Raw genomic sequence first — 23877 nt, 5'->3', positions numbered from 1 at the left:
CCCTGCTCAATGCGAAGACCAAGCAAAGAGTTGATTGGTAGATCTTTTGGCAGCAAAATAGTTTGAGCAAGGATACTTAGAGCGTGGGCATTACTTGGCCGGCGGTGAAGTACTGAATTGATCGTTTTTATGGTCCAAGAAATTAGCGTGACGCTAACTTGACCGAGTTTGTTGAGTTTCCGTCGGATCAGTGGAGACTTCAAATAGCTTCTGGATAACCATCACCTTCAGCTTCTCTTTACTACATTGAAGGGTTGTGATAGTCGTGATGGCTGCTTCGGAGAAGAATGATACGGTGGTTGAGTTAATTGAGGGCGATGAGGCCTCCAAGGTGACTCATTCAGGGGCTGTTGAGTCTTCAAAAGCTGAACCAGCAGTTCCTCAACCATCCGAAGGGGCTGAAGCTTCAAAAGCAGTTCAACCTTTGCAGACTTCTCAATCACCCCGAGTTTCACAACCACGAGTTCCGCAATCACCGCACGTGGCTCAGTCACTTCGAACGGCTCAACGACCTCTAGCTCCGGCTCAGGTTCAACACCCTCAAATGGTTCAGCATCAGTCACCTCGAGTTGCTCAGTCTCCATATCCTCAGATGCCGCATTCTCCTTATCACCAGGTGCCACAGTCGCCTCATCCTCATATGCCGCCATCGCCACACATGGCTCAGCATCCGCATATGGGGTATCCTCATCCTCATCAGGTTCCGCATTCACCTTACATGGCTCACTCGCCTCATCAGATGCCTCAGTCTCCGTATCAAATGCCACAGAGTCCTCACCCTCAGATGACGCAGTCACCACATACTCACATGCCACAGTCTCCGCATTCCCATATGCCGCAGCCACCTCACCATCAGATGCTTCAATCTCCACATCCTCATATGCAACAAAGTCCTCGTCCGCAAATGGCACAGAGTCCTCATCCTCAGATGTCGCCATCCCCATACATGGCACACCCTCACTATGCTCCTCAAACAGGACACCCTCCTCCTCAAAGTCCCCTTTTCACACCCCAGGGTACTCCCGTCATGACACCTCAGCAATCTCCTCTCTTTACACCACTAGCCACACCTCGATTTACACCAACTCCAACTCCAGGACCTCAATCCGCTGCTCCTACGCCAGCGCCATCTACTCCAGCTCCCCAATCAGTTGCTTCAACACCAGCCGCTCACTCCATCGCCTCAACACCCGCACCATCCTCCGTAGCATTTACACCAGCACCTGAGTCTTCATCCAGGGGCCAAGTAACATATGATATGGGACCTCCGCCCAAGAAGAAGCGAGGACCAAAGCCAAAGCCGTTGTCAGAACGTAAAATGCTACGGACTACACCGATTGTGCGAAAGGAGGCTAGTTATTCGAAGAGGAAGAAGGAGGAGGTTATCATGTGGATGCTTCATCATCGTGTTGATCGGAGGGGAGAAATGGTGCCGCCTTCTACAACGGATGCGGAGAATCACTTTCAGATTCCGAGGAGTACTATTGCTGGGTGGAAGAAAGCTATGCAAGTGATGCTGTGGACTGTGATGTGATGAAGCTGACTGTTTTGCAGGCTGGGTCTTGGACCGATTCCGAGGTAAGGATGGGCTCATTGCAGCTCTGAAACCTGCTGAGTTTTATCTACGATATCGACTCATCCTCTATCCCACCCCATGACATTCGAGCATCCCTCGACTGAAAGAATGTACTGGGAAGAGCCTGATCATTACTCTGGCACACATTCGGTACTTTGAACGTACAAGAGTGTATATCTAACGCTATCAGATCCTCAAACCACGCAAAACCAGTCATCAAGATCAAAGCAAGGCGGGAGAGAAGACGTCCTGCGTACTTGTGAGTGAACACGGTGTCGCTGTTGGGGTCGAGAACGTTGAAACCATAGACCGTAGAACATGACTTTGACAAGCCCAACACATGAACACGTAACGGGCCCGGCCTAGAAAAGTAAAAATGAATAGACAATTAATAATTTCATCTTGATTACCTCAGATTTAAGACCACTTTTCGCTATGAACCCTGTTCACTCTCTTGTCCGCTTACACAATCTGCAAGCTGGTGAACTGAAGTCAATAGTGTTTACGTCACTTATATCCGATAACCCCGCCAAAAACTCCCTTAAGAACAACCCGTCAGCACCCAACACTTACAAGCAATTCATCCTCAATTAATCGTTTAGAATGACTTCCCTCGCAAAAACAATCGTAGCAACCGGCGTTTCGTCCGGCATCGTAAGCCCTCAAACCACAGCGCTGTGTAACAAACACTAACATCTACAGGGATTCGAAGCAATCAAACAGCTCCTCAGCCAGAGTCAACCATACAAAGTCATCCTCGGCGCACGCAACACCAAAAATGCACAGAAAGCCTACGATGAGCTTAAATTCGACCGTGAATCTCACGGAGTCACCGTTCTTCCCTTGGAGTTGAGTGATTTGAAGGGCGTCAAGTCATTTGCGGAGCAGACGCTTGATAAGATCGGGAGAGAGAAGATTGATTACTTGTTGCTTAATGCAGGGTTGGGAGGTGTTGCTGCTGAGGGGCCGGGGCCGCATGGGTCGAAGTGGTGTGAACCGCATGTCGTAAACCATCTTTGTAAGTTTGCCAAGTGAGGTTGGATGTGAGATACTGATTGGTTGTAGCGCAGCATTATCTCGTGCATCTTTTGAGGGAGAAGTTGGTTGAGTCTAAGTCGAGGATCGTGTTTGTTTCATCCGGCGCTATTCGACGAGTCTCTGATCCCAGTAAGTCAAATCACCTAAGACTAAGTCTCATTTTCTGATCTCGTACAGGCGTACTCGACACTGAACTCAAAGCCGGATCTGGTGCCTCCGCCAGCACGACATACTGTAACACCAAATTCACCGGCCTCCTCGGCGCACAGTGGTGGCGTCGCCAACTCGCTGATACAAACGACGTGGTTGCTGTTTCACCTGGTCTCATCCCGGGTACAGGTCTTGCGGGACGTATGGGCATCACAGCCGACATGGCTGACGCAAAGTCAATCCCCGAGGGTAAGTTTGCGCACCATTGTGCTGGAACGTGTAACTGATTATGTGACAGGTGCACAAAGTGTCCTTGCCGCGATGACTCGAAGTGACTTCCCCGAGGACCGTGATCGGGTCTTCTTGACGAGTTGGGGTGAGTGGTGGGAGAAGAGTGTTATTGAAAAGTCTACGGATAAGGAGTTGCAGGATAAGTGGTGTCCTAGTAAGGAGGAGATTGAACGTGAGGCTGGTATCTCATCTTAAGAATTGAGCATCAGGGCGGTGACTCTGGATCAGGGGCGAAAATAAACTTGTCCAAGAGTATACTAAGCTTATCTTAAATTACCCTAAATTCATCTAAACATTTTTAGAATTAAGGATCAGAGCCATAAGTTCTCTGCACTCGAGCTACGGATGGATGCAGAGAGGTTAGGAGATGGAACCAGCTCTCAATGAGAAGAGTCAGAAGACCATAGGGAACAAGCATTTCTCTCATAAACAATGCGAACTAGAATGGGAAGCGAAAGATACCGGAAACAAGAAATGTCATCTCCTTCCCTCCAAAGCAATTGCTAGAGGAGAAAAGTCAGCTCGAAAAGAGGGTGTCTCTCGGGCCTGGAGACATAGGCGCTGCATACATGGAGTCCTGTATCAGGTGGCTTTCCACAGCTATAGATCAAGGATTCAAGAGCTTTACAATTGATTTGATGTTGCTCTCGTCGTTCACGTAAGAAGGGGGGCTTTATCAAGGCTGAGGTACCACGAGAAAAGCTCCAGCCTCATGGAGGACTGTGAGAGACAACCACCATCTTTCAGGACGTCAACTTGCCGGCACGATCGGCCCGTATGTTTGTGTTCTGATGGTAGATGCAACCCTAATGGAAGTATTCTGAGATAAGTGTTATCGAGTTCCGTGCGCTATTCCCTGGGTTCGCATTGTGGCTGGTGTTCTGCTTCATCCCAGTTCATCCATCCCCTCTGTCTGGATCATGAACAATCCCTCTTTTCATCCTGTACCTGGATCATTCACTTGCACACTCGGTATCAAGAGACCAATAGCAATGTTCAATCCCTTCTTCTGTCACTGGCAGCTATGAGCTATGAACCACACTGCCCGGCACAGTGGCAGCCGAACCACCGCCCATGCATGACCAACCAGCGGACTCATTCGGCGAACTAAGGTCAGAATGGAGGCTATCCACAGCGAACCATTGCTGAACAGCTGTGACCGTTAGAACCAATTTCAGGCTCAGTGACTATTTACCACAGCTATAAAGCTACGAGCTTCTCCCTCAATTCTGAACCTTTCATCCTCACCCTTCAACCTTCTCACACTTGACATTGCATCACCACAACTTCCTTCAACCGCAACAACAAACACTACCCAACTCAATCATCTCTACCTTCAGAGACATCTATCATCATGAAGCTCATCGCCTTCCGTAAGTCCAGCACCATCCCCAACACCATGCCTTCTCTGACCATCGCAGTCCTCTTCCTTCTTGGCCTCGTCAACGCTGGAGTTGTCCGCACTCCCGCTGAGGCTGCCACCCTCACCACTGAGACTACCGCTCCCGTCGCTACCCCCGATGCCTTCGTCACCAAGGGTGAGAAGATGGCATCCTGCAACATCCAGTGCGCCTTCTGGTACCAGAAGTGCTACTACGCCCCTTGGTCCTACAGCTGTGGCAACGACGGCCGGTTCCGTCGTCATGAATGGAACCCTATCTGTGAGAAGAACTGCTGGTGCAACTGCGATTCCAAGTAATCGTGGCAAGATCACTGGGGAAGAATCCGGATTGAATGATAAACGGATCAGAGTGAGGGTTGATGGAGACCAAAGGAAAGGAAATGGTGGTTGACTCGATGTTCCCCTGTTTATGAGCTCGAGAATGATGTTTTGTTCTGGTATTAAGTCGCTCTGTTGGGCTGGACTTTCTGGCCAGCGGTGGCTTAAGCCCACAAGCTAGAGAAATGCGAAATCTTTTCGTCTAAGAACTTGATGATATACTGTAAGATGTGACTTGTGACTGTATCTGTTGTGGTGATGTGAATGACCCCAGTCTTCAGAAGCGAGCACTGGCGCTGAGCCTCCACTCTTCCCACCTAAAACATAGCCCCCAATGTACAGCGCTGAAGGTATGGAAGATACAGAAGCCTGGGATACACATTGCAAAGGTGAAACCCCAGGGATATGATTATTTGAAGTGATTAGCGTTCACCATAGGTCTTTGTTCTCGGCCACTCAGCAGAGTGGGAGGATACCAAGTCACTTGTTCGACACAAAGACTGGATCGTGCTTTCATGTACTCTTCCATATTTCTATCCAATAGTCCTTTATATTCTATTGCTTCACACAGAAACCCCAGATATCACCCTGGCATCGACATCACCAAAACATCAAGTACTTTTCGTTCGATCTCACTTCTCGGCATCGGCATCGCTCTGCGAGGTGCCCGGCACCGTCGTCATCGCATCGTTGAACACAGGACCTGGGTGGCTGATGCACAAGAAGAACACTGCAATGACAATAAGCCTGAATACAGTTAGTACAGGTCACCGACAAAGACACTTGCAACTTACACTCCCTCAAGACCAATGAACAACCCCTCATCCGTGATGAGATCCGAGTTTCGATACCCCTTGCTCAATTCATAGCATCGGAATGCACAGCGCGCAAGAATAAGAATAACTGCGGCGCTTAAGAATCCGAAGAAGATCCTCATGCGTCTGCCCATAGCACTGACATTTCCACTACGGAAGTATCGCCAGAGATAGTCGCCGAGAAGAGCGCAGAAGAGAACGAGGATGACGACCTGTAGAGATAGACCGGCTAAGGCGATGTCGATACCAGTTTGGCTGGATCCTTGACTGACGGTTGACAATGCGCCACCTGCAGCTTGGAGGACGAGACAGACGACATCGGCAGGGATGAAGATCCACCAGACGAGCTCGGGTCTGAAGCGGGAGACCTCGGGGGCGAAATATTTGATACTGCGTTGTCAGAGAGGCCGTGATATTGTGACAGGAGAACGTACGTCTTGGAAAGTGTCACGTAAATGGCCGCTGTGTAAAACACAGGACCACTCGTGATAAACACAATCTGCACCATGAAACCGCCGAAGTTGAAAGGATTGTTATACATGATAATCCTTCCAATATATCCAATAATCTCAAACAGGCACCCAATCATCATGAAGCTCATGTAGAACCACTGCTTCCACTTGATACCTAAAACGAGATGTGTCCCCATGGCGATGGCGTAGAGGACGATGAAGGTGATGTTCGCGGCGAGCGATGGACGGTATTGGTAGACGCTCCATTCTACGGGACATAGAGCGAGAGTACAATTTGCGTCGGGGCCAAAGATGACCAAGTTGTCTGGCGGTACCTGCGACATGATGATTGTTTAGTTGATGTTGAGATTGAGAGGGAGAGGTGAGGGGGCGGAAGAGATAAGGTTGATGGATGACGGCCAGGAGTGGAATAGCCTTTTCGAGTCGGAAGATTGTTTTTCTTTATACATCTCACCTCATCCATCAACCCTGCACGTCAGTGGAACCCTTTTAACGTCAAAAGCATCTCAATACAACCCTCGAATGACTATCCAAATCCATCTCCCATTACGCACCCATGCCAAGCGCTTCAGCCCTGCGACAAGCGAATCCGAACTTGTGTCCAATCAGAACCCCCGAGCGCTATCAGATCCAGTAAATTGAGTCTCGGAAGCTAGGATGACACCCTTGTAGCGCTAAGCCTTTTGGGGGAACGCTTTCGAGCTGTCTAAGTCGTTTTTGGGAAGGCCTTTCGAGGTGGGATGGCGGAACGTCATTTTAATGACGGCTTGATGTTGTTTTGTATCTGAAGGAATGCGAGTGCGAAGGGATATTTAGGCTTGATAACGGTTGTTTGGCTTGGATGAATCATTGGGTTGTTTGAGAATATTATGGTAAATAGCCTCTTTGAGGTTGAGGTTAGTGATGTGTGAGTGCATGACCTTGCTGGCCAATAACAAAATCTCCAATGCGTCGTGCAACAGTGAGGTGAGCACGTTTCATTGCGCGTAAGACGGCAGTGCTTTGTCTATCGTCACATCCACCGTAGTCATGTGCATTTACGCAGTGGATGCTATCCACAATCCCCAGCTCCCATTACTCGTGCATCAAACATCCCTCATTGGTCTCGGTCCCGAAAACAACGCTCACCAGCCCGATGATCAACAATTTACGGTTTCATAAATGTAGTGTTAGCCAAGATCTATCTTACCTTTTCCCCATATGGGGTCCTCGTCTTCTGTAAACGAATTTCCATATTTTAAGCATAATCCTTTGAAGGATCAGCCCGGTTCGAAGTTATCCCGCTTGACGCTTTTAGCCCCAAGATTGATGCGACGTTGACAACGAGGCGTGGCGCAAGTCAGGGACTAGGGTTTGTGGACTACGACACATGGTCCTGGGATTGTGGGACAATTGTGTATTCGAACGGGCTTGGCTGATGGACTTTTCGACCGTTGGACCGTTTGACCTTCACTTCCACGGCAGTCGAATTGGATTTGATGCAGGGACGTTGTGAACTGCTTGTTTTTATGGAGTAACTACATATCGGAACATTTCAATGAGGGATAAAACAATTACATCTCTGTTGTCTGTCATTTGATGGCCCGGTCATTCCCTCTTTGTTTGAAGGGCCACTCTTCAGGTAAACCTATCATATAGAGGACAAAGGACAAAACAAAAGCGTCCATCTATCCACCAGCCGAATATCCTATCAGCAACTCATGCCCATGTGTCTTTCATAGTCCCTCTCCTCTGTTATCAGTCTCAACAGGCCTGTGCTCATCTAGGCAGCCCGTTTCACCATAGCAAGAGCAGGTCCAATAGTGAGCCCGTGTTCACTGTTCTCAAAGAGTTGAGCGCAATGGATCTTGCTGGCGGTTTTGGTGATGGGAAGAAAGCGGAACTCCTTGTTGAACTTTCCCAACTCTTTGAGATTGTCCGCAATCTTGGCGAGTAAAAACCCCTCACTGCAGCGCGGGTGAAGCCGTCCAGGAACATGATCTTTGGCCTCGGGCGCAAGTTCCTCTCCATCAGAGTGGTCTTGAACTTCGATGCTGCTGTTTGGGTGGTAAAGGACGTAGACCGCTCCATTATTGCTTTCTCCAGAGCCAGTTGAAGCACGAGTACGGGGTGCTGGCTTTTCAGGTCTTGGGAAAATAGACGAAGCTTTAGAGCCGCTCGATGAAGAGTCAAAAGTCCCTGATGAAGCACTGGCGATCGACTGCGTACGGGGTTTTGTGAACTTTACGGTCACGGCGAGGATGGATGTGCCCAGAACAGATGGTCCAGACTCGTTGCGATCAGGCTTAAGGAAATTGTGTGCGGGCCTGAAAGCGTAGTAGGACTCGACACCTCCGAACTTGGCGTGACCGATGGGAATTGAAGATAAGTTGTAAGTATCCATGGCCCACCAAAGGTCGACAGAGCCCTCTGCCTCAAAGAAGTTGGTCGCGAGGACTTTGTCGATGAACTCTTGCGGTGACTATTTGTAGGACATTCTGAGCATGAAGCGTCCATTCCACTCGCGAGACCAGGCGTAGTAATCTTCCCGATCTTTTTCCTGGGCCATCGTTTCTGGAGCAGGAGGTCAAGGGCATTCCATTCAGCATCGAGCTTCAACGTGTCCTGAAGCGCCTTGGCGTTGTCGTTAGCCCAGTTGTAGAAGTCCCATTGCCTTTTTCCCCAGCGAGCCTGGATCATCTCGTCGGTGTCTGGGAGTGGCATCGTGGCTGACTTCTCCGATTTGACAGGTGAGAGTAATGGAGTGCAATAGTTCTGGTATGTCTGGGAAGAGCAGATTTGCGTCGGTGCCATGAAGGAGAAGTCGGGTTTATATACCTTGGGTCGAGTGCAAACTTTGCGCGGCAAAAAGGAGTTCAGTAGAATAAAGTTGAGTTGACGTGGATGCTGTGAGAGTGGCAACGCAGGAGCACGCAAGTTCAGTACATGCGAGATGATGAAAAAGAAAAGAAAGTTAGCCAAAGCCAAAAAGAAAAAGGCGCGATATACGTGATCTCTAGTAATGAGACCTTACAGATGGTTGTGTTTGATGGAGAAGAGGAGGGAACAATTCGGATTCCATGAGAAGGAAAAGAAGAGATAAGCAAATCGGCGAATGAATGCAAACACCAAAGGTGACACAAACATTTGGCTGTCACGGCCATGAATGCACGTGGCGAAAACTCAAGCATCACGGCCAGCGAGTCACGGTTGCTTGTTTGACACTGTCAAGGTTTGGAAACGAATAAACTTCACGGATAAACGAATTTCTGTGAAACCTTCTTCGCCATGATGCTATCAAGCCCTCGCCTATATGCTTGTCTAGGCATCGGATGTCACTGGGACCACAGTGTCCGAGAACACATGCAGCATATCCAAACTCGGTATCCTACTTTCTGATTGCCTATCAGAATGATTGGTTTTGCGAAAGATCAAAATCTCAAGTCTTCTCCAATCAGTGGGATTGTTTGAGCAATAGACGAGCGAGATGTGTCGAACTGGGGAGGTCAAACGGACACCTGCACGGAAGGTTCAGTACTGGATGATATAACAGAATATTATTGGGTACATGGGCATGTCCAAACTTTGTAACTCAAAGACTATACTTCAACAAACTATCAACATCACGCAGTCTCAGCGTGAGTCGCCTCCCTCTCCTCAAGCTCCCCCTTCAGACCACCCGTACGCTTTGCCTCCTGAACCTTCTCATCAAACCCACCGCTAGCCTTTGCACTTCGCCAAGCAGGAACATTACTCTCAAACAGAACATCAACTTCCTCAAGAGTCTTGCGTGCTGTCTCGGGATAAGTGAAGAAAGCGTGGAACGTCATGGCGATACAGAATGTTCCGAAGATCATGTATGTCTGCCACTGGATGTTGGTGAACGATGGCGGGACAAAGAAGGCGAGTGCCAAGTTGAAGCTGTGAGTTCATTTGTCAGTAAATTTAATTGATCTGGTAGTGGGGGGAGCAACTTACATCCAGTTACCAGAGGCGGCGAGACCAACACCCTTGGCTCGGTACTTTAGGGGGAAGACTTCACTGGCGTAGATCCACGCAACGGGTGCCCAGGTAAGACCGTAGACGCCAACGAAGATATATGCCAGGGCGATGACGGCTTTGGCGGGAGCTCCTGAAATGGCCCAGGTAAGGATGTCGTTACCTTCGATACCATCAACCGGGTAGCCGTGCACAGCCATGACTGCTCCGCTGGTGAAGTGAAGAACACCGCAGATCAAAGCTCCGCTGATGAGGAGAGGTCGGCGGCCTAGACGATCGATGTAGGGCAGAACCACGCCGGTTGTGACGAGGAAGATGACATATTGGATGATGGAGGATGTGAGAGCGGTGTTTCCGGTCATTCCCGCCATGTTGAAGATGTAGACGAGATAGTAGAGCATGACGTTTCCACCCCTGGTCTTATTAGCAGTTGTTTCCACGGGTTTCAGGGGTACACTCACAGAAGTTGCTGCCAGATCTGAACACTCACACCAACAACCGTGCGTTTCCAGACTCCAGGCGCAAAGAGACCAAGATAGCCGATATCCTTGGACTCACGAGCGATGCGTACAGCTTCGCGGACCTCTTCCATCTCAGCAATCACAACAGGACTATCGAGATCACCGCCAGCGTGAAGGTGGGCAAGGTTGTAGTGCGCCTCTTCCCAACGATCATGCTGAGCAAGCCATCGAGGCGACTCGGGGAAGAAGAACAGGCCAGCGAGGAGGATGAAACCTGGGACGGCTTGGACTCCCCATGCGATGCGGAAGGCAGCTGGTCCATCAACTCCAACGGAGCACCCGTAAGAGATGAGATACATGATCAAGATACCTGGTAAACATTAGCACGAAACTTCGCCGTAGGATGTTGTCAAACTCACCCCACTCAATAGACCACTGCTGAATTCCAACAATCCTCCCTCTAATATCCGAAGGCGCAAGTTCAGCAAGGTACACAAGGACCTGCGAACTAGTAATACCAACGGCCACACCACTAACAACACGACCAACAATAAGGTGTCCCACATTCTGCGCAGAACACTGAAGAACAGCACCCGCGATCCAGAACAGGCAAGCGATCATGAGAGCCTTTCTTCGACCGAGCTTATCGGCAATACCTCCTGCGACGAGGGCGCCGACGAAAGATCCTGCTGACATGGAGGCTGTGATGCCGCCTTGCTCGGTTGAGCCTGGACTGTTGAAGTAGTCGAGATATTGGTCGGAGCCGATCCAGGCGCTCATGGAGCTGATGTCGAAACCGAAGAGCATGCCGCCGATCGTGCCAATGGCAGCGAGCGCTGTTAACATTAGCCATAATCACCTATCCAAAAGGAGGTAACTGTACCGTAGATGTTCCAGATCCGATACATGATGGATGTTGTGAATGACACTCAAAGAACTGCAGTCTCTTGAACAGTGAGGTTCTCAGTCGGGCTGAAGCTGTTCTTTATATAAGAACACCCTCGGGAGCATCGTCAAGGATGGCATGGAGAAGGTTAGAAGCGCGCGAGTGAGGTTTTGCGATGTGATGGGGGCCCGCTTAACGTCATGCACTCGTGGAGTTTTGCCCACGGGGTGATCGTCGCTCGTGGGAGATGGCGTTGGTGGGCTTGGCTTGGCTTCTGAGCTTGGCCTTGCTTTGATGCAAAGTGGCAGAACTAGCTTAACATGATACGAAATCCTAAATTTTGACTATTTCTCCCTAAATTTAGGATGATGATGCATTTCAGGCTTCGCATCGTGAGCTCACTTCTAGCAATAACTTCATTATCTCTTCTCCGCGGCGATGCAGTATACATTACAAGCAGTGTTTCATTCACTTACAGCACCACGTGAGTCCAAGATTCGATACCTCAGCGGAAATATGAGCGGCTCCGCGAACAGACGTTCCAAGAAATGATATCATCGATTAACATGGGAACCCCCTGTCGCCATGTCACATTGGGGTACTCCAACAGCGCCTTAACCGTGCAGAGTTGACATCCGAAATACGATTTCTCGAAAGACTCTAGAAGTCTTGGATGAACCTGATTGGAGCGCATGTTATTCTGTTGGGGGTGTAGAAAAGCAATGATCATCGCTGTGTTCGTGTGTGCCTGATTTCGAGGCCATGTTGCGGCTCCACTGTCTCACTGATGCTGGTTGCATTCTTGGGGATGGATTGTAATGACTGATCGAATCATGTTTATCTCTCTTCTGCCTAAATTAAAAGTCTCTGGGGCATTGGGCGTCGAAAAGGCGGGAAATTGTCGTTGAAGCTGATATCTTGGAACCGTTTGGCTATGTCATCAGCGGCGGCGTGTGGGGAAAGGGCCGAAAGTTTCTCTCCATTCCCCGAATTCTTCCCCAAATTCCCCAAAATTATTCGGGGTAATTGAGGATCAGGGGATACGATAATCATGGAGACGGTGAGAGGGAGCAAGAAAAACTTCTGATGTTTGCCGTCTTATACTTATTGACCTTCTAGCCAGTGGCCTTTGCACAAGATCTTCTTCAAAAGTCATTAGAGAAGCTTTGATCCGATATGAGAGGTCTTGTATCCCGTAGAAAGACAAGATGATCCGATGCTAAGCATTAGGCCGAAGCAGGTTTTACGCGAATTCAATGGAATTGACATTTGAACAAGCCCATTTGCCAAGTCGGGCGTTCAACCCAAGACGGGTAAATTGATAGTGTATACGAAACCGGTAATGATCTGAGGGTCTCGGCCAAGGTTCACGACACTCCTGAAACCTAAGTTCAGTGAGAACAGTCTTTGACGATTGAGATCATGCTGAGAACATTTCTTAGTAACGAGCCAAGCGTCTTGGTGGTCTCATAACCGAGCCAACGGTATACCATCTTCCCTCACCATCAGCAGAATAGATTCTGAATCAGCGCAGTAAGTAGGCTCTGAAGATCAATTAGAGGATCCTCCGTAATAAACTGTTCATACCCGCACCCGTAAAATCGCACCGTTAGCTCACAAGGTGAGGCAAGAAAACTTAGGACCTCTTTTCTAAATAATGAAAAGACTTAGGTAAGTTTAGGATATCTTAGTATACCTTTACACCAGTTTATTTTGGCACCCTGATTCAAATCTTTGGAGGTAGTCCTCATGTCGAATATGTACTTGAAGAAGAAACTATACTCCCATCTCACATCATCATTCAGTGATATGGTCCTTCAGTGCTCAAGTATCTCATCAACGAGTTCCCAGTCAAAGCAGCCAGCTGCCTAACCTACACTTGCCGCCAAATACTTCAGCACATGAACGCGCCACATAATTCTGATACACAACTCTCGCCAACTCAACACCCTAAGCTTACACTAACAGCTTAGAAGTTAGAGCTAGCCTTGTACTGAGCCCCAGCAGTAACGCCAACGTTCTTAACAACAACGCTCTTTCCAGTGCTGCTAGTAACCTTGACATCAACAGAAGTCTTCCCAAAGCCAGCAGGGTTCTCAAAGAAGTTGTAGTCCTTGCGCTCAGTGCTCTTCCAGGTGCTACCGCCGTCAGTGGAAACCTGAACACTCTTGACGGGCTCGTTGGCGTTGACGACTTGGATGGAGAACCAGTTGGCGGAAGTACCCTCCTTGTTGTGAAGCACGAGGGGAGTGGTGATGCCGCACTCGACGAATTTGTACGAGGTCTTGACGATGCCGTCTGTGCCGCCGACGGCTTTAAAGGCGTCGGGGAAGAGATCGAGATGGCCGGGGTCACATTCGGGGCACTTGTCGACGATCTGATGGAGTCAGTTTAGTACTTAATATTAGTGTGGAGGGTCTTACCATGGCCTTGATGGTGCCTGAAGGACCGGTGACTTCGATACAGGCACCGCAGTTGGCGCTGTTGTCCCACTTTTGGCCAGAGAAGGCAGTTCCGAGGATACCAGAGGGGAGAGTGTAGGTTGAGAACATGCAGTTTCCACCAGCGAGGTTACCGCCGTAGAAGGTGGAAGATCCAGAGACAGAAGCACCGTCACCAAGAGGTGTAGACTTGGAGCTGGAGCCGGTACTGGGAGTAGATGTCTTGGGAGTGCTGGGCTTGGTGGTCGTGGTAGACTTGGGCTTAGAAGCCTTCGGTTTGGAGGCCTTGGGCTTAGAGACCTTCTTTGGCTTGGAGGTCTTGGACTTGGTGGTCTTGGGCTTGGAAGCAGCAGTCTTGACCTCGACGGGAGAAGACTTCTGGCCAACGACCTGGGGGGCCTGGGAGATCACAGGCTCGGGAACAGGGTACTGAGTGTGGACGGCTTCAACCGCAGAAGAGTGCGAGTGTCGGACCTTGCAGGCTCGGCCCATAACAGCGGGAGCTGCGAGAAGAATAGGGAGGAAGAACTTCATCGTAATCGACAGAAACAAGTTTCAGATGTTTAAATAGGTGCCAAGTGACTATCTTGGGACTTGCCAAGAACGAGATTTGATACAAAAAGAGTGAATTTACTTGAAATGAATGAATGAATGAACTGAACCGGAACCGTCGAGATTCGGTGTCAAGAAATGAGTGACTGAATGAGAGAAAGTGTCAAAGGTAACAACCCAGATCGAAGAGGGAGAATGAGCTTATTATTTAGCATCCTACAATCAAACTAATCGGATCCCCGGCACATCATCCAATCTCATTCCTGCAGCATGAAATGAACGCCTCTGGTGACAAACAGGTCTAGAAGCTCTTTCGGTAGGGCTGATACACGCTTTCACGATCCCTCTAATTTCGCAACTGGGGTATTTGCAGGGGTGACCACGCCAATGGCCGGGGGTGGACATGATGGAAAACGGTCGAGCCAAACTCGATTGGTACGAAGGCCCGTTTGGAATGGCCCGATCGAACCGTGAGGATCGAGTGTTGGTCAGATTGTGGTAGTGGTAGTGGTGGTGATTTGGCGGGTGTATCGACAGATTAGAGTTTCATGCACAGATGCGGTGGTGGGAGACGGAGAAATTTAACGGAAGAATTGTTCGAGAGTTGGTATGAGCTGTTATTGGGTGATTTGCGTGAGTTAGTTTGCGTGTTTAAGATGGGAGATCGTAGAGTTACATCGTGATCGGGATCCAGCTAATTGACGCTACCAATTATTCTGAAACTCATCGGCACTTGTTTCTGCTTCAGTGATCCAAAACTAAATACCTCCATCACAATTGGCAGAAGAATACTTAGGTTAGTCTTAAATGCTTTAGTTTTGAAATATCAGCAGGGTCTTTGCATGGGTTATGTTCCTATTTCGGAGTCTGAAGTCGTCTGGCACCTCGAAGAATGGTAAGGTTCAGTAAACGGGTGGGTAAAACGTGGAGTGTAACAGAATTCGTTGAAACGCCAAGACTGAAACTGTTTCTGCGTGGAATACGTTAGCTTGCCTACGGATGCGCTGCGATTCATCTGTTGAAGGAGACAAAAATCCTCACCTTCAAGCGATATCTGGTCCATACCTCGCCAACCCATAATTGTCCAGTCTCCTTGATGAATCGCGTGATAAGGCAGGGAAGTCGTTGTGCCAGTCAGCTGTCTGGGGTGAAGCTGCCTACCCGGGACCAGAGCGCGTTTTATCAAATGACATAACTGAGAGACTTCTGAACAATTTCAGGTCAGAATTAGACTGCCAAAAGTCGATTGATGGCCTTTCTATCACTCAAAAAGGTACTAAGGAGTATGTTTTCTTTCAATTGAATTGAGTGAGCCCCTATGGGTGAAGCGTCATGGTTTATGCGCGATTTGTTTAACTCACTCAGCTGGCTGAATCGTTGTCCCTGTTGCTCGCGGTATGATATTAGCTTCAACTCTTTCTCTCGAAGCTATAGCAGTGATAAGTAGGTCGACCATGTACTTATAGAGTCATGCATTTTGGAAGATAGTAAATCTCTATCCACGTCACTGACAGCCATTCAGTACTCCTCGAAGATATTTAATTTCCCTTAAGCCGAGTCTTCTTCGTACTTCATACTATGCACAGCCTAGAGATTAACTGGGAAGAGAAAGGGTATTCGAGATCAATTGATCGTATCCTGCAGACGATGGCCCTTAGCCATGCTGGATCCACAGCAGGGCTCGAGGTTACTCGATAGCTGACAATGCCATTTGTGTGAGTGATACAGGAAAAGCACAGACTCGCTCTTGTTCGGCCGAGTTGCTTGACAGATGGATTAATGGTGACTCAAGCTCTACAAGAAAGTGACAGGTCCGGGTATCTGAAGCACCTCATGATATGACAGTGTTGCCCTACAGCATGAAGCAGTCTATCATCCCGAAAGCCGTGGAGTGTAAGTGAGGTGGATTTGAGAAGGCTGTCACTTACACACTGAAGATGAAAGTGCCGTGAAAGACGATAAACATTTCTTGATGATAGGGACTACTTGTGCGCGATTAGGAGACGAAGGTGACATGTCCCAAGGCGAATGCAGATCAGATCAGATCACTAGCAGCCTCCTTAGTCTATTTTGTTCTGTGTACTGTTTTGTTCGCTGGGTATTATTCATGCTCTGGTGTACATACCTATCTAGAGACCTTCCTCGCTGCGCATCGACATAGATGGACCAATTCTAACAGAGCCATTATTTCCTGGTACCTAACCTTGAAGTAACCCTCGAATTGCGTTCACATAGATGCACAAGACTTCGAGACACTTCGGTGGAGTAGTATTCAACCGGCTCGTAGACGCCAGCCTCATCATGATACCAGAACGGTAAGTTTCCATGACCGCTTCAAAGCCCTGACAATGGTTATATGTCCGATCACATTTTTAAAGTTCTGTAAGTTAGAGGTATTTAAAAAAGTGACCGGGACTCTGAGGGGAGAACAGTGGGCTGAAGGTGTTGGTCTCGGCTGCCGAGCGGACGCAATGCAACCTCAGACGCCGTATGTCCGTAAACGGCAATCAGAGCCTGAGACTTCAATGCTGAGGCGGACTTGGAGACTTTGAAATCCGTTTACTCTGACTACATTAATTGAGTATGTTCAGAGACGACCTACAAAAGCGTCGAACCTGAGCTCTTACCATGTATCTTTGGAAGAAGACACACAAGATTGACAGCAATTTGAGCAATGTTCAAGATGAACGGAATGACATCATGCATAATGTGCCTCTCGTTTAATGCAGATCAGATCGGAGAATAAACAACTTGACATTGAACTAAGGCCCGGATGTTGCAAGACGAAGAAAGGCCACGCCGACTCGTAAGACGATCCAGAAGGACGAAAAGAGTGCTTACAACCATCCACCACATACACAGTAATCGACTTGGCTACGATATTACCTGCATTATAGTCCCCTCAACTGCCGAGTTCGTCCATTGATTGGCGATAGCAATCCATGTCACTTCGGCCGAGAGATCGGGTCCGGAAGCGAAGCGAAGCGTTAATGTTACCGCCTCAAAAGATCTCCATCGTTAGAACCTTTCGGCCAAACGTCCAGCGGGGTCCCGAGGCTTGCGTCTTCTTCAAACAAACGTCATCTCTAGATATACCAATCCCATGAGGTACATACACGTCCAGTATTACGAATCCTCCGGACGAAGCTTCAAACACGGCACCGACGGATACCGAGGTTTATCACTCTGTCCGTCGGAGAGATTACCAAGACAGAACAAAACAAGAGACGGAATTGGAGAGAAAAAGCTCAATTGCCATGTAGTGACGCACCATTGGACACCTGAGATCAAAGCTGAGTTCAAATCAAGGCCCCAATTACCCCCTAAGGCGAAGCGACCGAACCTCGGCACTGCTTACGACCGGACACGTTTTCTCAACATGGACAAAGAAAAGAGCTGAATCACCTCCCCAGCTTTTTTTTCGACCGGTCGTTCCCCACCGCCGGCCGATCCCCGAAGGCGCCGGTGCCGAACTCTTACACTTACGGGGATATGTCCTCATGGGAATAGCGTCCCGCGTCCTAGCGTTTTTTTTAATACTGTGGTTGGCAGTGGGAAGCTGACCAAACACCGCTCTAAAACTCACGGAGATAACAACCCCAGATAGACAAGACATGCCGCACTAGAAAGCATGCTAAGGTTTATTTAAAGGAACGTGAGTGGGAAGAGAAAAATTGAGGTACTAAAGGGCGTGAGTCCCCGGATTGTTGAGACTGATTGGAACTACTTACTAGATCTTTTGTTTACTTACTTATTCAGAGGACGAAAGAAGTGTGATACGCTTGGTGTTTATCATCGTGAAAAAAGATAAATACGTATACGCCATTGGTATAAATACTGGAAAGATCGACCTACTGTCTTACAACTTTAGATCGAGAGACACAAACCTGTTGCTCAACATTCCACAACACAAGACCACCTTACACCAACACCAGCACTAGGTACCTTACACCAAGTAAACAACAACACAACACAACTCTTTCACAATGGCCCGTGATAACCTCTCCATCGTGCTCGCTGAGCGTCCCACCACCGACATCATCCCCGGTCAAACCTTTACCCAAAAGACATCTCCAGCTCCCACACCAGCTGATCTCCAAGATGGTCAAATCCTCGTTGAGACTCTCTACCTATCTCTTGACCCCGCTATGAGAGGCTGGCTCCGAGGTACGTCCCCCCTTCCTTCGTAACACATATCTTTACTAACACCCTCAGACATGAGATCGTATCTCCCTCCCGTTCAAATCGGCGAAACCATGCGTGGTTCATGTGCATGCCGCGTCCTCGCCTCAAAGAGCAAGCAGGCCAAGGAAGGCGACATCGTCTCCGCCCTAACAGGCTGGACCGAATTCGCCATTCTCCCCGAAGGTCGTTTCGAGCCTGCGTCTCTGTACCCCGGCCTCCAAGACCCCAAGGACATGCTCTCTGCTCTTGGAATGACCAGCTTGACTGCTTGGGTTGGCATGTCCAAGATCGCTGACCCTAAGCCCGGTGAGCTCGTCGTTGTGTCGGGCGCTGCTGGTGCGACGGGAAGTGTAGCAGGCCAGATCGCTAAGCTCAAGGGTGCGAGAGTCGTGGGTATCGCGGGTGGTGATGATAAGTGCAAGTGGCTCACGGAGGAGTTGGGCTTCGATGTTGCGTTGAACTATAAGGCGGACGATTTTAAGGAAAAGTTCGCTGAGGCGACAAAGGACTTTATCGATGTCTACTACGATAATGGTAAGTCCCTCTTAACTTTCAAGCATGGCAGAACTAACATGTCTCAGTCGGTGGCGATATCCTCGACATGTGTCTCATGCGAGCAAAGGAACACGCTCGCTTCATCGAGTGCGGTCTCGTCAGCCAATACAACGCCGCCAAGCCCCAGGGCCCCCGAGCATTCTCCCAGATCGTCACCATGCGCATCAGAATGCAGGGCTTCATCGTCCTCGACCACGTCAAGGACTTCCCCGCTGCTCGCGCTGAGCTGGCTCAGTGGATCGCGGAGGGTAAGCTCAAGAAGACGGAGACCGTTGTTCGTGGTGGTCTCAAGGTTGCTGAGCAGGCTCTTGTGGATCTGTACAAGGGTATCAACACTGGAAAGTTGATCGTTGAGATCAAGAACCACAACGAGACCCCTTCGAAGCTGTAGAGGGTAAGCTCAAAAAGACAAAGATTTTCGTCTGTGGTATGAACACTGGGAAGTTGATTATTGAGATCAGGAACAATACGACCCCTCGAAAGTAGGGGAGGGAATGGGATTGTTTATGAGATACTCCGTACCTTGTCGGTAGTTAATGATATGCCATGATTTATGGAAAGGCTGTTCAATGTTCGCTGGTACATGACACTGGTAGGATTCTCTTGTTCTGAATTGCTTATGTGACCAACTTCTATCGTGTATTGTGGTCCGTCCAAACCCCCTGCAACTTTTCTCTATCCCTGTCTATCAATGCCATATTCTAGTTGTTAGTAAACATAGCGGAAGTAAGGGTTCTCCTTATCAGTCAAGTCCTGAAACGCCAGCTTGGCTCTCTCGCTCTCATCTCCCAGCCCCAGAGCATCCCTCCTCTTGTTTTCATTCCTCAGAACAAAGTACAGTGTAGTCGACGCACAAATACAAATGATATAACTAAAACAGTCAGCCACGAAGCAAGAACAATGTAAACAAGACTTACCAGATAATCAACCCCAGCCAAAGAGCCGGATAGTGATCCTTCTTCGTCTGACTCCAAACTAGCTGCGGCCCAACAATATTTCCCACACAATATGCCACAAATATCGTAGCAGCCATAAAGCTCTTCTTCGTATGACCCGCAACATTCGACATTCCAATAGTGATTATCAGACTCACCGTTCCCCCAAAGAATCCTGTGATAGAGTATCCCACCACCGGTGCAGCAGCGCGGTAACTCCACTCGCTCTTCCAGATGATGGCACAGCCTGCGATGACGGGGAGACATGTGAAGATGAGCATGAAGATACGGATGTTGGTGAACTTGGAGCCAATCCAGCCTGTGAGGAGGATCACGATGAAGCACAGTCCGCCGAGGGGGAATTGGAACAGGATGGAGTGGAGGGTGCTCCAGCCGAAGGTCGAGACGATGAGGGGTCCGAAACCGCTTACTGCGCCGTTGACGGTGTATGCTGATGCCATCATAAGTGCGACGAGCCAGATCTTGACGTCGAGGATAGCTTCTTTTAGTTGTGAGCTTTTAAACTTGGTGCAACGAACACCGGTTTGTCCATGTCTCAAACGCTCAACAGCAGCGAATCGTTCTTCAGAAGTGAGGAACCAAGCTGATACAGGAGAATTCGGCATGATGAAGCAGAATAGTCCAAACAAAAAGGTGAGTGATCCAGCGAGGAGGTAGATATACTGCCATCTCTTCAACCCACCACCCGTAATCTGCGCAAAACCATAGTTCATCGCTCCACCGATAATGGTGAACAGTCCAGTCGACGAGAACCACCAACTCTGTCGCAACGACTGCTCAGCTTGCGTATAGTACCCCGAGACGATGCACATGAACCCAGTGGGGATTATACTCTCAACGAAACCGAGAAAGAATCTCTGTACGTATAAGCCCTGGTAGGACGTCACCGCAGCAGTGAGCATACAAATAGCAGCCCACACAACAACCACACCACCGAGAACACGACCGATGTTGAACCTCTGAAGAGCAAATGTCATGGGATACAAACCCGCCAGCATCCCAAAGTAGAACAGTGATGTCGCCCAGCTTAAACGACGGGTATCAACTGTTGGCGGTGTAGTCGATGCATCAACAATGGTAAGGTGTAAATCCGTCGTCATGCCGAAGAGAACAGCTGAACCAAGAATGGCTTTATCGTAGTATACAAGTCCATCTATATATGTTAGAACAGTTTGAGGGGGAGACAGGGAAACGTACAGCCTATGATCATGGCGGGGATGAGAAACAAGTCAATCTTTCGAACGGCGCGCGCTGCGACGATGGGATCAATTGAGTGCTGCTCCTCACCTACAATGGCGATGGCCTCATCTCTCGTTCCTATCGGTGCCTGCGCGGCATTTACTTGACTTTCTGTTCCCATTTTACTCTTGACAACTAATGTGGCGAAGATATCATGAGGTTGCAATGAGCAATTGAGTTCTGAAAAACTAGCTGAGGGCTCAAAAACTGGCTACGCTGTTTCTTTTAGCCGCAGCCAAGCAAATTAATGTCATATGATAGCATAGCATCATTTGTAATGAGGCAATTTTTCATCACCATCGATAGCCGTTTTAAGCCTCAGCTGCATTCAAGCACCCTTGTAGCTCTTTGAGCTAAAGTAGACTACAGAGTTTTTTTAGTTGGTGTTCTGGACCTGCGGGTGTGAACCGGGATTAAATTAAATTAATGGTTCGTGGGGGTTTGTCGATCGATGAATGGTGAGATTTCACTCTACGGCCCGTTTAGTGATGCCTCGCTCGGAGATGCTGTATTCATGATATGATGACAAGTATACCTAGCAAAAAGACTCGCCTAGAAGATGCTATCGCTACCTCAGCTAGGAATGCATGTTATATAACCTGTGATGCCCTTACCCCCAACGCCTGGCTAACAGTATGTATATTCAACGACCCTGGTATCACATCAGAAGATTCTCTTAGTACTGGGTCCAACCCATTGCACTTCTGAACAATTCCTGTTCGACCTCCACTGCTCAATCCTCTCAGTCAGCCATCCTGACTTGAAATCCACCCATCGATCTTGGCGATCTGGTGGTGGTGGTATAACATTGCCCTTGTCGTCTTTGACTTCAGGCTCGATGATCTTTTCCGGTTGTCGTGGCTCGCCGACTCGGAAGGACTTGGAGGTAACACACTTTTTCTCGTCGCGCCCTCGCCAATTGTACTGTAGACAATCGCTGCTGTCCTTGCAGTACTTGCCGCATGCTTCAAATGAGTCGATCTTTGCTTCGGGCGGTGCAACTGTAAAATCCCATTTCCCATTATCCCAATTCTCTGCAACTTCACGATCACCGGGATGGTGAAACTTCCATACGTCAGAGTAAAGTAACGGGCGCTGTGACAGTTAGTACGTAAAACAAAGTTTACCGGTGTTCAACTTACCCCGAGCTGTCGTTGCGCAAACTCCCACCGCCAAACGTCAACCATGTCTTTCGGCGACGACTTGTGTAGCGTCATGACAGGCTGACACCAATACTTGTCGCTGAACGGAATACTGTGCAAAGGATGCGGGTTGAATAGTGGCCAATATCCCCTCAGCGGAACACTAACGTTCCACAACGCCCATCCCGTAACGCTATCACCGCAGCAATCGTCCCGAAGCATGGGAAGCCACTTTTCCGTAGCTGGCGGTTCGACGTACTGCCCGTAGGGCGTTGTCTTACGGACGAGGAGTGCCCTCATCGCACCACGGCTGAGAACAAAGCCTGGTCCGCCGTTTGCGAACCATGTCTTTATGTCTTGTTTAACGTCGTGCGTACCCGGCGAGGGAGAGCCCATGTATAACGGCGCATCGGGATCGAAGGTTTGGAGGAAGCGGAAAGCGTTATCCCAGAAGACGTAACTGTAACCGTTAGTGGCGTGTTAAGCTGTGTTGGTATGGAAACCTACGTATCTGTCTCGAAGAAGAAGTAAAAGTCTTTGTTTGGCTTCATTTTCCATGCGCGCTCGATCATCGGGAGAAATTTGAACTTGTCCATCCTCCAACCTTGGATGCGCGCTGTTGCTTCCAAGTCCACGTCGAGGGTGCCATTTGCCCGCATTTCCTTCTGCCACATGTAGTTCACGAAATCGGGGTTGTCGTGATAGTAAATGGCGGGCAAGTCGGCGAGGACATCGATCGCTTGATGGTCGTGTACCGACTCGTCGAGATCCGAGATGACCAGCAGCTCATCCTTTCCAAAGCAAGCGCTCACACTATCGAATTGAGCATCGAGTCTTTCTTTCGTATCGGCGTGGCCCATCTTGAGAACAGGTTGTATCGTCTGTAGCAAATGCTTGGGGAACGTTGCGCAAAGGTCTTGCGTTGTCTTACCCTCAGGATCGACGGATACGGGGCGAAAAGAGCTCGTCGTCGAAAAAGAATAGTATTGGGATACGCCATAGCTACCATGGATGGCACCCCAGAAGACAAGAATGAGAAAGACGACGGTACAGAGGCCAGCAATGGCCATGCGACTGAAGCGTTTATTCAGCATCAGTCGCCGGCTGGAGGAGGACCAGCTTGAAGGCATTGCGGCTGGAGCTCGAACATGGCACTAGGGCCCTGTTTTGCTAAGAAATGACGATGTGAAGATTGTTTTGGGTTGTCGCGGGAAGAGACATGATGGAATGGATGGAAGTGGAAGGCCGAGATAGTCTTAGGGTGACGTTTTCAAGGGGCTAGATCCACTAAAAGCAAGCCCCTGTCGCGGGAGCAGGACGCTCTAGAATGAGTCTGGAATCGAGTCTTGGGGACGCCGATTTATTGAGTTGGTAGTATGAAATACGAGAGACAATTGACAGGTTGTAAGCTTATGGTTA

General features: G+C 49.0%; 10 protein-coding genes across 19 annotated transcripts; 4 read left to right on the top strand and 6 right to left on the bottom strand.

Moving 5' to 3' along the window:
• Nucleotides 1-138: 138 nt before the first annotated feature.
• On the top strand, nt 139-2003 carry FOXG_20801 (uncharacterized protein). Of its 3 annotated transcripts, none has more exons than XM_018401110.1 (3): nt 160-331; nt 378-1506; nt 1555-2003. In XM_018401110.1, exons 2-3 carry the CDS (start codon nt 545-547, stop codon nt 1580-1582), a joined length of 990 nt encoding a protein of 329 aa, XP_018251371.1. In that variant the 5' UTR covers nt 160-331; nt 378-544; the 3' UTR covers nt 1583-2003. The 3 variants fall into 3 exon arrangements, with proteins under 3 accessions (XP_018251369.1, XP_018251371.1, XP_018251370.1); XM_018401109.1 differs by having other exon boundaries at nt 160-1506; nt 1555-1835; nt 1892-1989; XM_018401108.1 differs by having other exon boundaries at nt 139-1506.
• A 46-nt stretch (nt 2004-2049) lies between these two features.
• On the top strand, nt 2050-3467 carry FOXG_12860 (uncharacterized protein). Its single transcript, XM_018392785.1, has 5 exons — nt 2050-2230; nt 2279-2594; nt 2642-2743; nt 2792-3013; nt 3063-3467. Exons 1-5 carry the CDS (start codon nt 2180-2182, stop codon nt 3248-3250), a joined length of 879 nt encoding a protein of 292 aa, XP_018251368.1. The 5' UTR covers nt 2050-2179; the 3' UTR covers nt 3251-3467.
• A 942-nt stretch (nt 3468-4409) lies between these two features.
• FOXG_12859 (uncharacterized protein) lies at nt 4410-4754 on the top strand (the record flags this gene model as incomplete). Its single annotated transcript, XM_018392784.1, has 2 exons — nt 4410-4428; nt 4477-4754. The coding sequence occupies 2 exons, from the start codon at nt 4410-4412 to the stop codon at nt 4752-4754; spliced, it is 297 nt and encodes a 98-aa protein (XP_018251367.1).
• A 364-nt stretch (nt 4755-5118) lies between these two features.
• Nucleotides 5119-6766, bottom strand: FOXG_12858 (uncharacterized protein). The gene is made up of 3 exons (XM_018392783.1): nt 6025-6766; nt 5570-5980; nt 5119-5522 (listed from the first exon to the last, which is right to left on the bottom strand). Exons 1-3 carry the CDS (start codon nt 6384-6386, stop codon nt 5408-5410), a joined length of 888 nt encoding a protein of 295 aa, XP_018251366.1. The 5' UTR covers nt 6387-6766; the 3' UTR covers nt 5119-5407.
• A 1059-nt stretch (nt 6767-7825) lies between these two features.
• On the bottom strand, nt 7826-8766 carry FOXG_12857 (uncharacterized protein; the record flags this gene model as incomplete). The annotated part of the gene is made up of 2 exons (XM_018392782.1): nt 7826-8514; nt 8565-8766. The coding sequence occupies 2 exons, from the start codon at nt 8764-8766 to the stop codon at nt 7826-7828; spliced, it is 891 nt and encodes a 296-aa protein (XP_018251365.1).
• Nucleotides 8767-9604: 838 nt separating this feature from the next.
• Nucleotides 9605-11410, bottom strand: FOXG_12856 (uncharacterized protein; the record flags this gene model as incomplete). The annotated part of the gene is made up of 5 exons (XM_018392781.1): nt 9605-9963; nt 10021-10455; nt 10503-10872; nt 10922-11338; nt 11386-11410. 5 exons carry the CDS (start codon nt 11408-11410, stop codon nt 9666-9668), a joined length of 1545 nt encoding a protein of 514 aa, XP_018251364.1. The 3' UTR covers nt 9605-9665.
• A 1257-nt stretch (nt 11411-12667) lies between these two features.
• FOXG_12855 (uncharacterized protein) lies at nt 12668-15474 on the bottom strand. 4 transcript variants are annotated; one of them, XM_018392779.1, is made up of 4 exons: nt 15423-15474; nt 15058-15351; nt 13812-14995; nt 12668-13765 (listed from the first exon to the last, which is right to left on the bottom strand). In XM_018392779.1, the coding sequence occupies exons 3-4, from the start codon at nt 14361-14363 to the stop codon at nt 13358-13360; spliced, it is 960 nt and encodes a 319-aa protein (XP_018251362.1). In that variant the 5' UTR covers nt 14364-14995; nt 15058-15351; nt 15423-15474; the 3' UTR covers nt 12668-13357. The 4 variants fall into 4 exon arrangements, with proteins under 4 accessions (XP_018251362.1, XP_018251360.1, XP_018251363.1 ...); XM_018392777.1 differs by having other exon boundaries at nt 13812-15351; XM_018392780.1 differs by lacking the exon at nt 15423-15474 and having other exon boundaries at nt 15058-15402.
• A 2420-nt stretch (nt 15475-17894) lies between these two features.
• Nucleotides 17895-21226, top strand: FOXG_12854 (uncharacterized protein). 2 transcript variants are annotated; one of them, XM_018392775.1, is made up of 3 exons: nt 17895-18548; nt 18597-19100; nt 19148-21226. In XM_018392775.1, the coding sequence occupies exons 1-3, from the start codon at nt 18368-18370 to the stop codon at nt 19510-19512; spliced, it is 1050 nt and encodes a 349-aa protein (XP_018251358.1). In that variant the 5' UTR covers nt 17895-18367; the 3' UTR covers nt 19513-21226. The 2 variants fall into 2 exon arrangements, with proteins under 2 accessions (XP_018251358.1, XP_018251359.1); XM_018392776.1 differs by having other exon boundaries at nt 17959-19100; nt 19148-19697.
• Nucleotides 18091-21674, bottom strand: FOXG_12853 (uncharacterized protein). 3 transcript variants are annotated; one of them, XM_018392773.1, is made up of 4 exons: nt 21275-21625; nt 20039-21230; nt 19139-19992; nt 18091-19089 (listed from the first exon to the last, which is right to left on the bottom strand). In XM_018392773.1, exons 1-3 carry the CDS (start codon nt 21435-21437, stop codon nt 19830-19832), a joined length of 1518 nt encoding a protein of 505 aa, XP_018251356.1. In that variant the 5' UTR covers nt 21438-21625; the 3' UTR covers nt 18091-19089; nt 19139-19829. The 3 variants fall into 3 exon arrangements, with proteins under 3 accessions (XP_018251356.1, XP_018251355.1, XP_018251357.1); XM_018392772.1 differs by having other exon boundaries at nt 18091-19992; nt 21275-21674; XM_018392774.1 differs by having other exon boundaries at nt 18091-21230; nt 21275-21674.
• Nucleotides 21675-21722: 48 nt separating this feature from the next.
• Nucleotides 21723-23708, bottom strand: FOXG_12852 (uncharacterized protein). Of its 2 annotated transcripts, XM_018392770.1 has the most exons (3): nt 22966-23708; nt 22459-22918; nt 21723-22411 (listed from the first exon to the last, which is right to left on the bottom strand). In XM_018392770.1, exons 1-3 carry the CDS (start codon nt 23586-23588, stop codon nt 21980-21982), a joined length of 1515 nt encoding a protein of 504 aa, XP_018251353.1. In that variant the 5' UTR covers nt 23589-23708; the 3' UTR covers nt 21723-21979. The 2 variants fall into 2 exon arrangements, with proteins under 2 accessions (XP_018251353.1, XP_018251354.1); XM_018392771.1 differs by having other exon boundaries at nt 21723-22918.
• Nucleotides 23709-23877: the final 169 nt, after the last annotated feature.

This window comes from Fusarium oxysporum, chromosome 9 (genome assembly GCF_000149955.1).
Source record: "Fusarium oxysporum f. sp. lycopersici 4287 chromosome 9, whole genome shotgun sequence".
Taxonomy (NCBI): Eukaryota; Fungi; Ascomycota; class Sordariomycetes; order Hypocreales; family Nectriaceae; genus Fusarium; species Fusarium oxysporum.
Note: the sequence above shows the minus strand (reverse complement) of the source record. Positions and strands in the feature narration are given on the sequence as shown.

What these genes read in the sequence shown, in the direction of transcription:
- FOXG_12858 (XM_018392783.1), bottom strand. Translation starts at nt 6,386, where the DNA reads ATGTCGCAGGTACCGCCAGACAACTTGGTCATCTTTGGCCCCGACGCA. An exon ending in TACGTGACACTTTCCAAGAC is followed by an intron (nt 5,981 to 6,024) that starts GTACGTTCTCCT and finishes CTGACAACGCAG; the next exon opens with TATCAAATATTTCGCCCCCG. An exon ending in TTCATTGGTCTTGAGGGAGT is followed by an intron (nt 5,523 to 5,569) that starts GTAAGTTGCAAG and finishes AACTGTATTCAG; the next exon opens with GCTTATTGTCATTGCAGTGT.
- FOXG_12855 (XM_018392777.1), bottom strand. Translation starts at nt 14,363, where the DNA reads ATGAAGTTCTTCCTCCCTATTCTTCTCGCAGCTCCCGCTGTTATGGGC. An exon ending in CAGGCACCATCAAGGCCATG is followed by an intron (nt 13,766 to 13,811) that starts GTAAGACCCTCC and finishes TGACTCCATCAG; the next exon opens with ATCGTCGACAAGTGCCCCGA.
- FOXG_12860 (XM_018392785.1), top strand. Translation starts at nt 2,180, where the DNA reads ATGACTTCCCTCGCAAAAACAATCGTAGCAACCGGCGTTTCGTCCGGC. An exon ending in CCGGCGTTTCGTCCGGCATC is followed by an intron (nt 2,231 to 2,278) that starts GTAAGCCCTCAA and finishes TAACATCTACAG; the next exon opens with GGATTCGAAGCAATCAAACA. An exon ending in CGCAAAGTCAATCCCCGAGG is followed by an intron (nt 3,014 to 3,062) that starts GTAAGTTTGCGC and finishes ATTATGTGACAG; the next exon opens with GTGCACAAAGTGTCCTTGCC.
- FOXG_12854 (XM_018392775.1), top strand. Translation starts at nt 18,368, where the DNA reads ATGGCCCGTGATAACCTCTCCATCGTGCTCGCTGAGCGTCCCACCACC. An exon ending in TATGAGAGGCTGGCTCCGAG is followed by an intron (nt 18,549 to 18,596) that starts GTACGTCCCCCC and finishes TAACACCCTCAG; the next exon opens with ACATGAGATCGTATCTCCCT. An exon ending in CGATGTCTACTACGATAATG is followed by an intron (nt 19,101 to 19,147) that starts GTAAGTCCCTCT and finishes AACATGTCTCAG; the next exon opens with TCGGTGGCGATATCCTCGAC.
- FOXG_12853 (XM_018392772.1), bottom strand. Translation starts at nt 21,437, where the DNA reads ATGGGAACAGAAAGTCAAGTAAATGCCGCGCAGGCACCGATAGGAACG. An exon ending in CCCCGCCATGATCATAGGCT is followed by an intron (nt 21,231 to 21,274) that starts GTACGTTTCCCT and finishes TAACATATATAG; the next exon opens with ATGGACTTGTATACTACGAT. An exon ending in TGGCTGGGGTTGATTATCTG is followed by an intron (nt 19,993 to 20,038) that starts GTAAGTCTTGTT and finishes TGACTGTTTTAG; the next exon opens with TTATATCATTTGTATTTGTG.
- FOXG_20801 (XM_018401108.1), top strand. Translation starts at nt 269, where the DNA reads ATGGCTGCTTCGGAGAAGAATGATACGGTGGTTGAGTTAATTGAGGGC. An exon ending in GCTGGGTGGAAGAAAGCTAT is followed by an intron (nt 1,507 to 1,554) that starts GCAAGTGATGCT and finishes ACTGTTTTGCAG; the next exon opens with GCTGGGTCTTGGACCGATTC.
- FOXG_12852 (XM_018392770.1), bottom strand. Translation starts at nt 23,588, where the DNA reads ATGCCTTCAAGCTGGTCCTCCTCCAGCCGGCGACTGATGCTGAATAAA. An exon ending in TTCTTCTTCGAGACAGATAC is followed by an intron (nt 22,919 to 22,965) that starts GTAGGTTTCCAT and finishes TAACGGTTACAG; the next exon opens with TTACGTCTTCTGGGATAACG. An exon ending in TTGCGCAACGACAGCTCGGG is followed by an intron (nt 22,412 to 22,458) that starts GTAAGTTGAACA and finishes TAACTGTCACAG; the next exon opens with CGCCCGTTACTTTACTCTGA.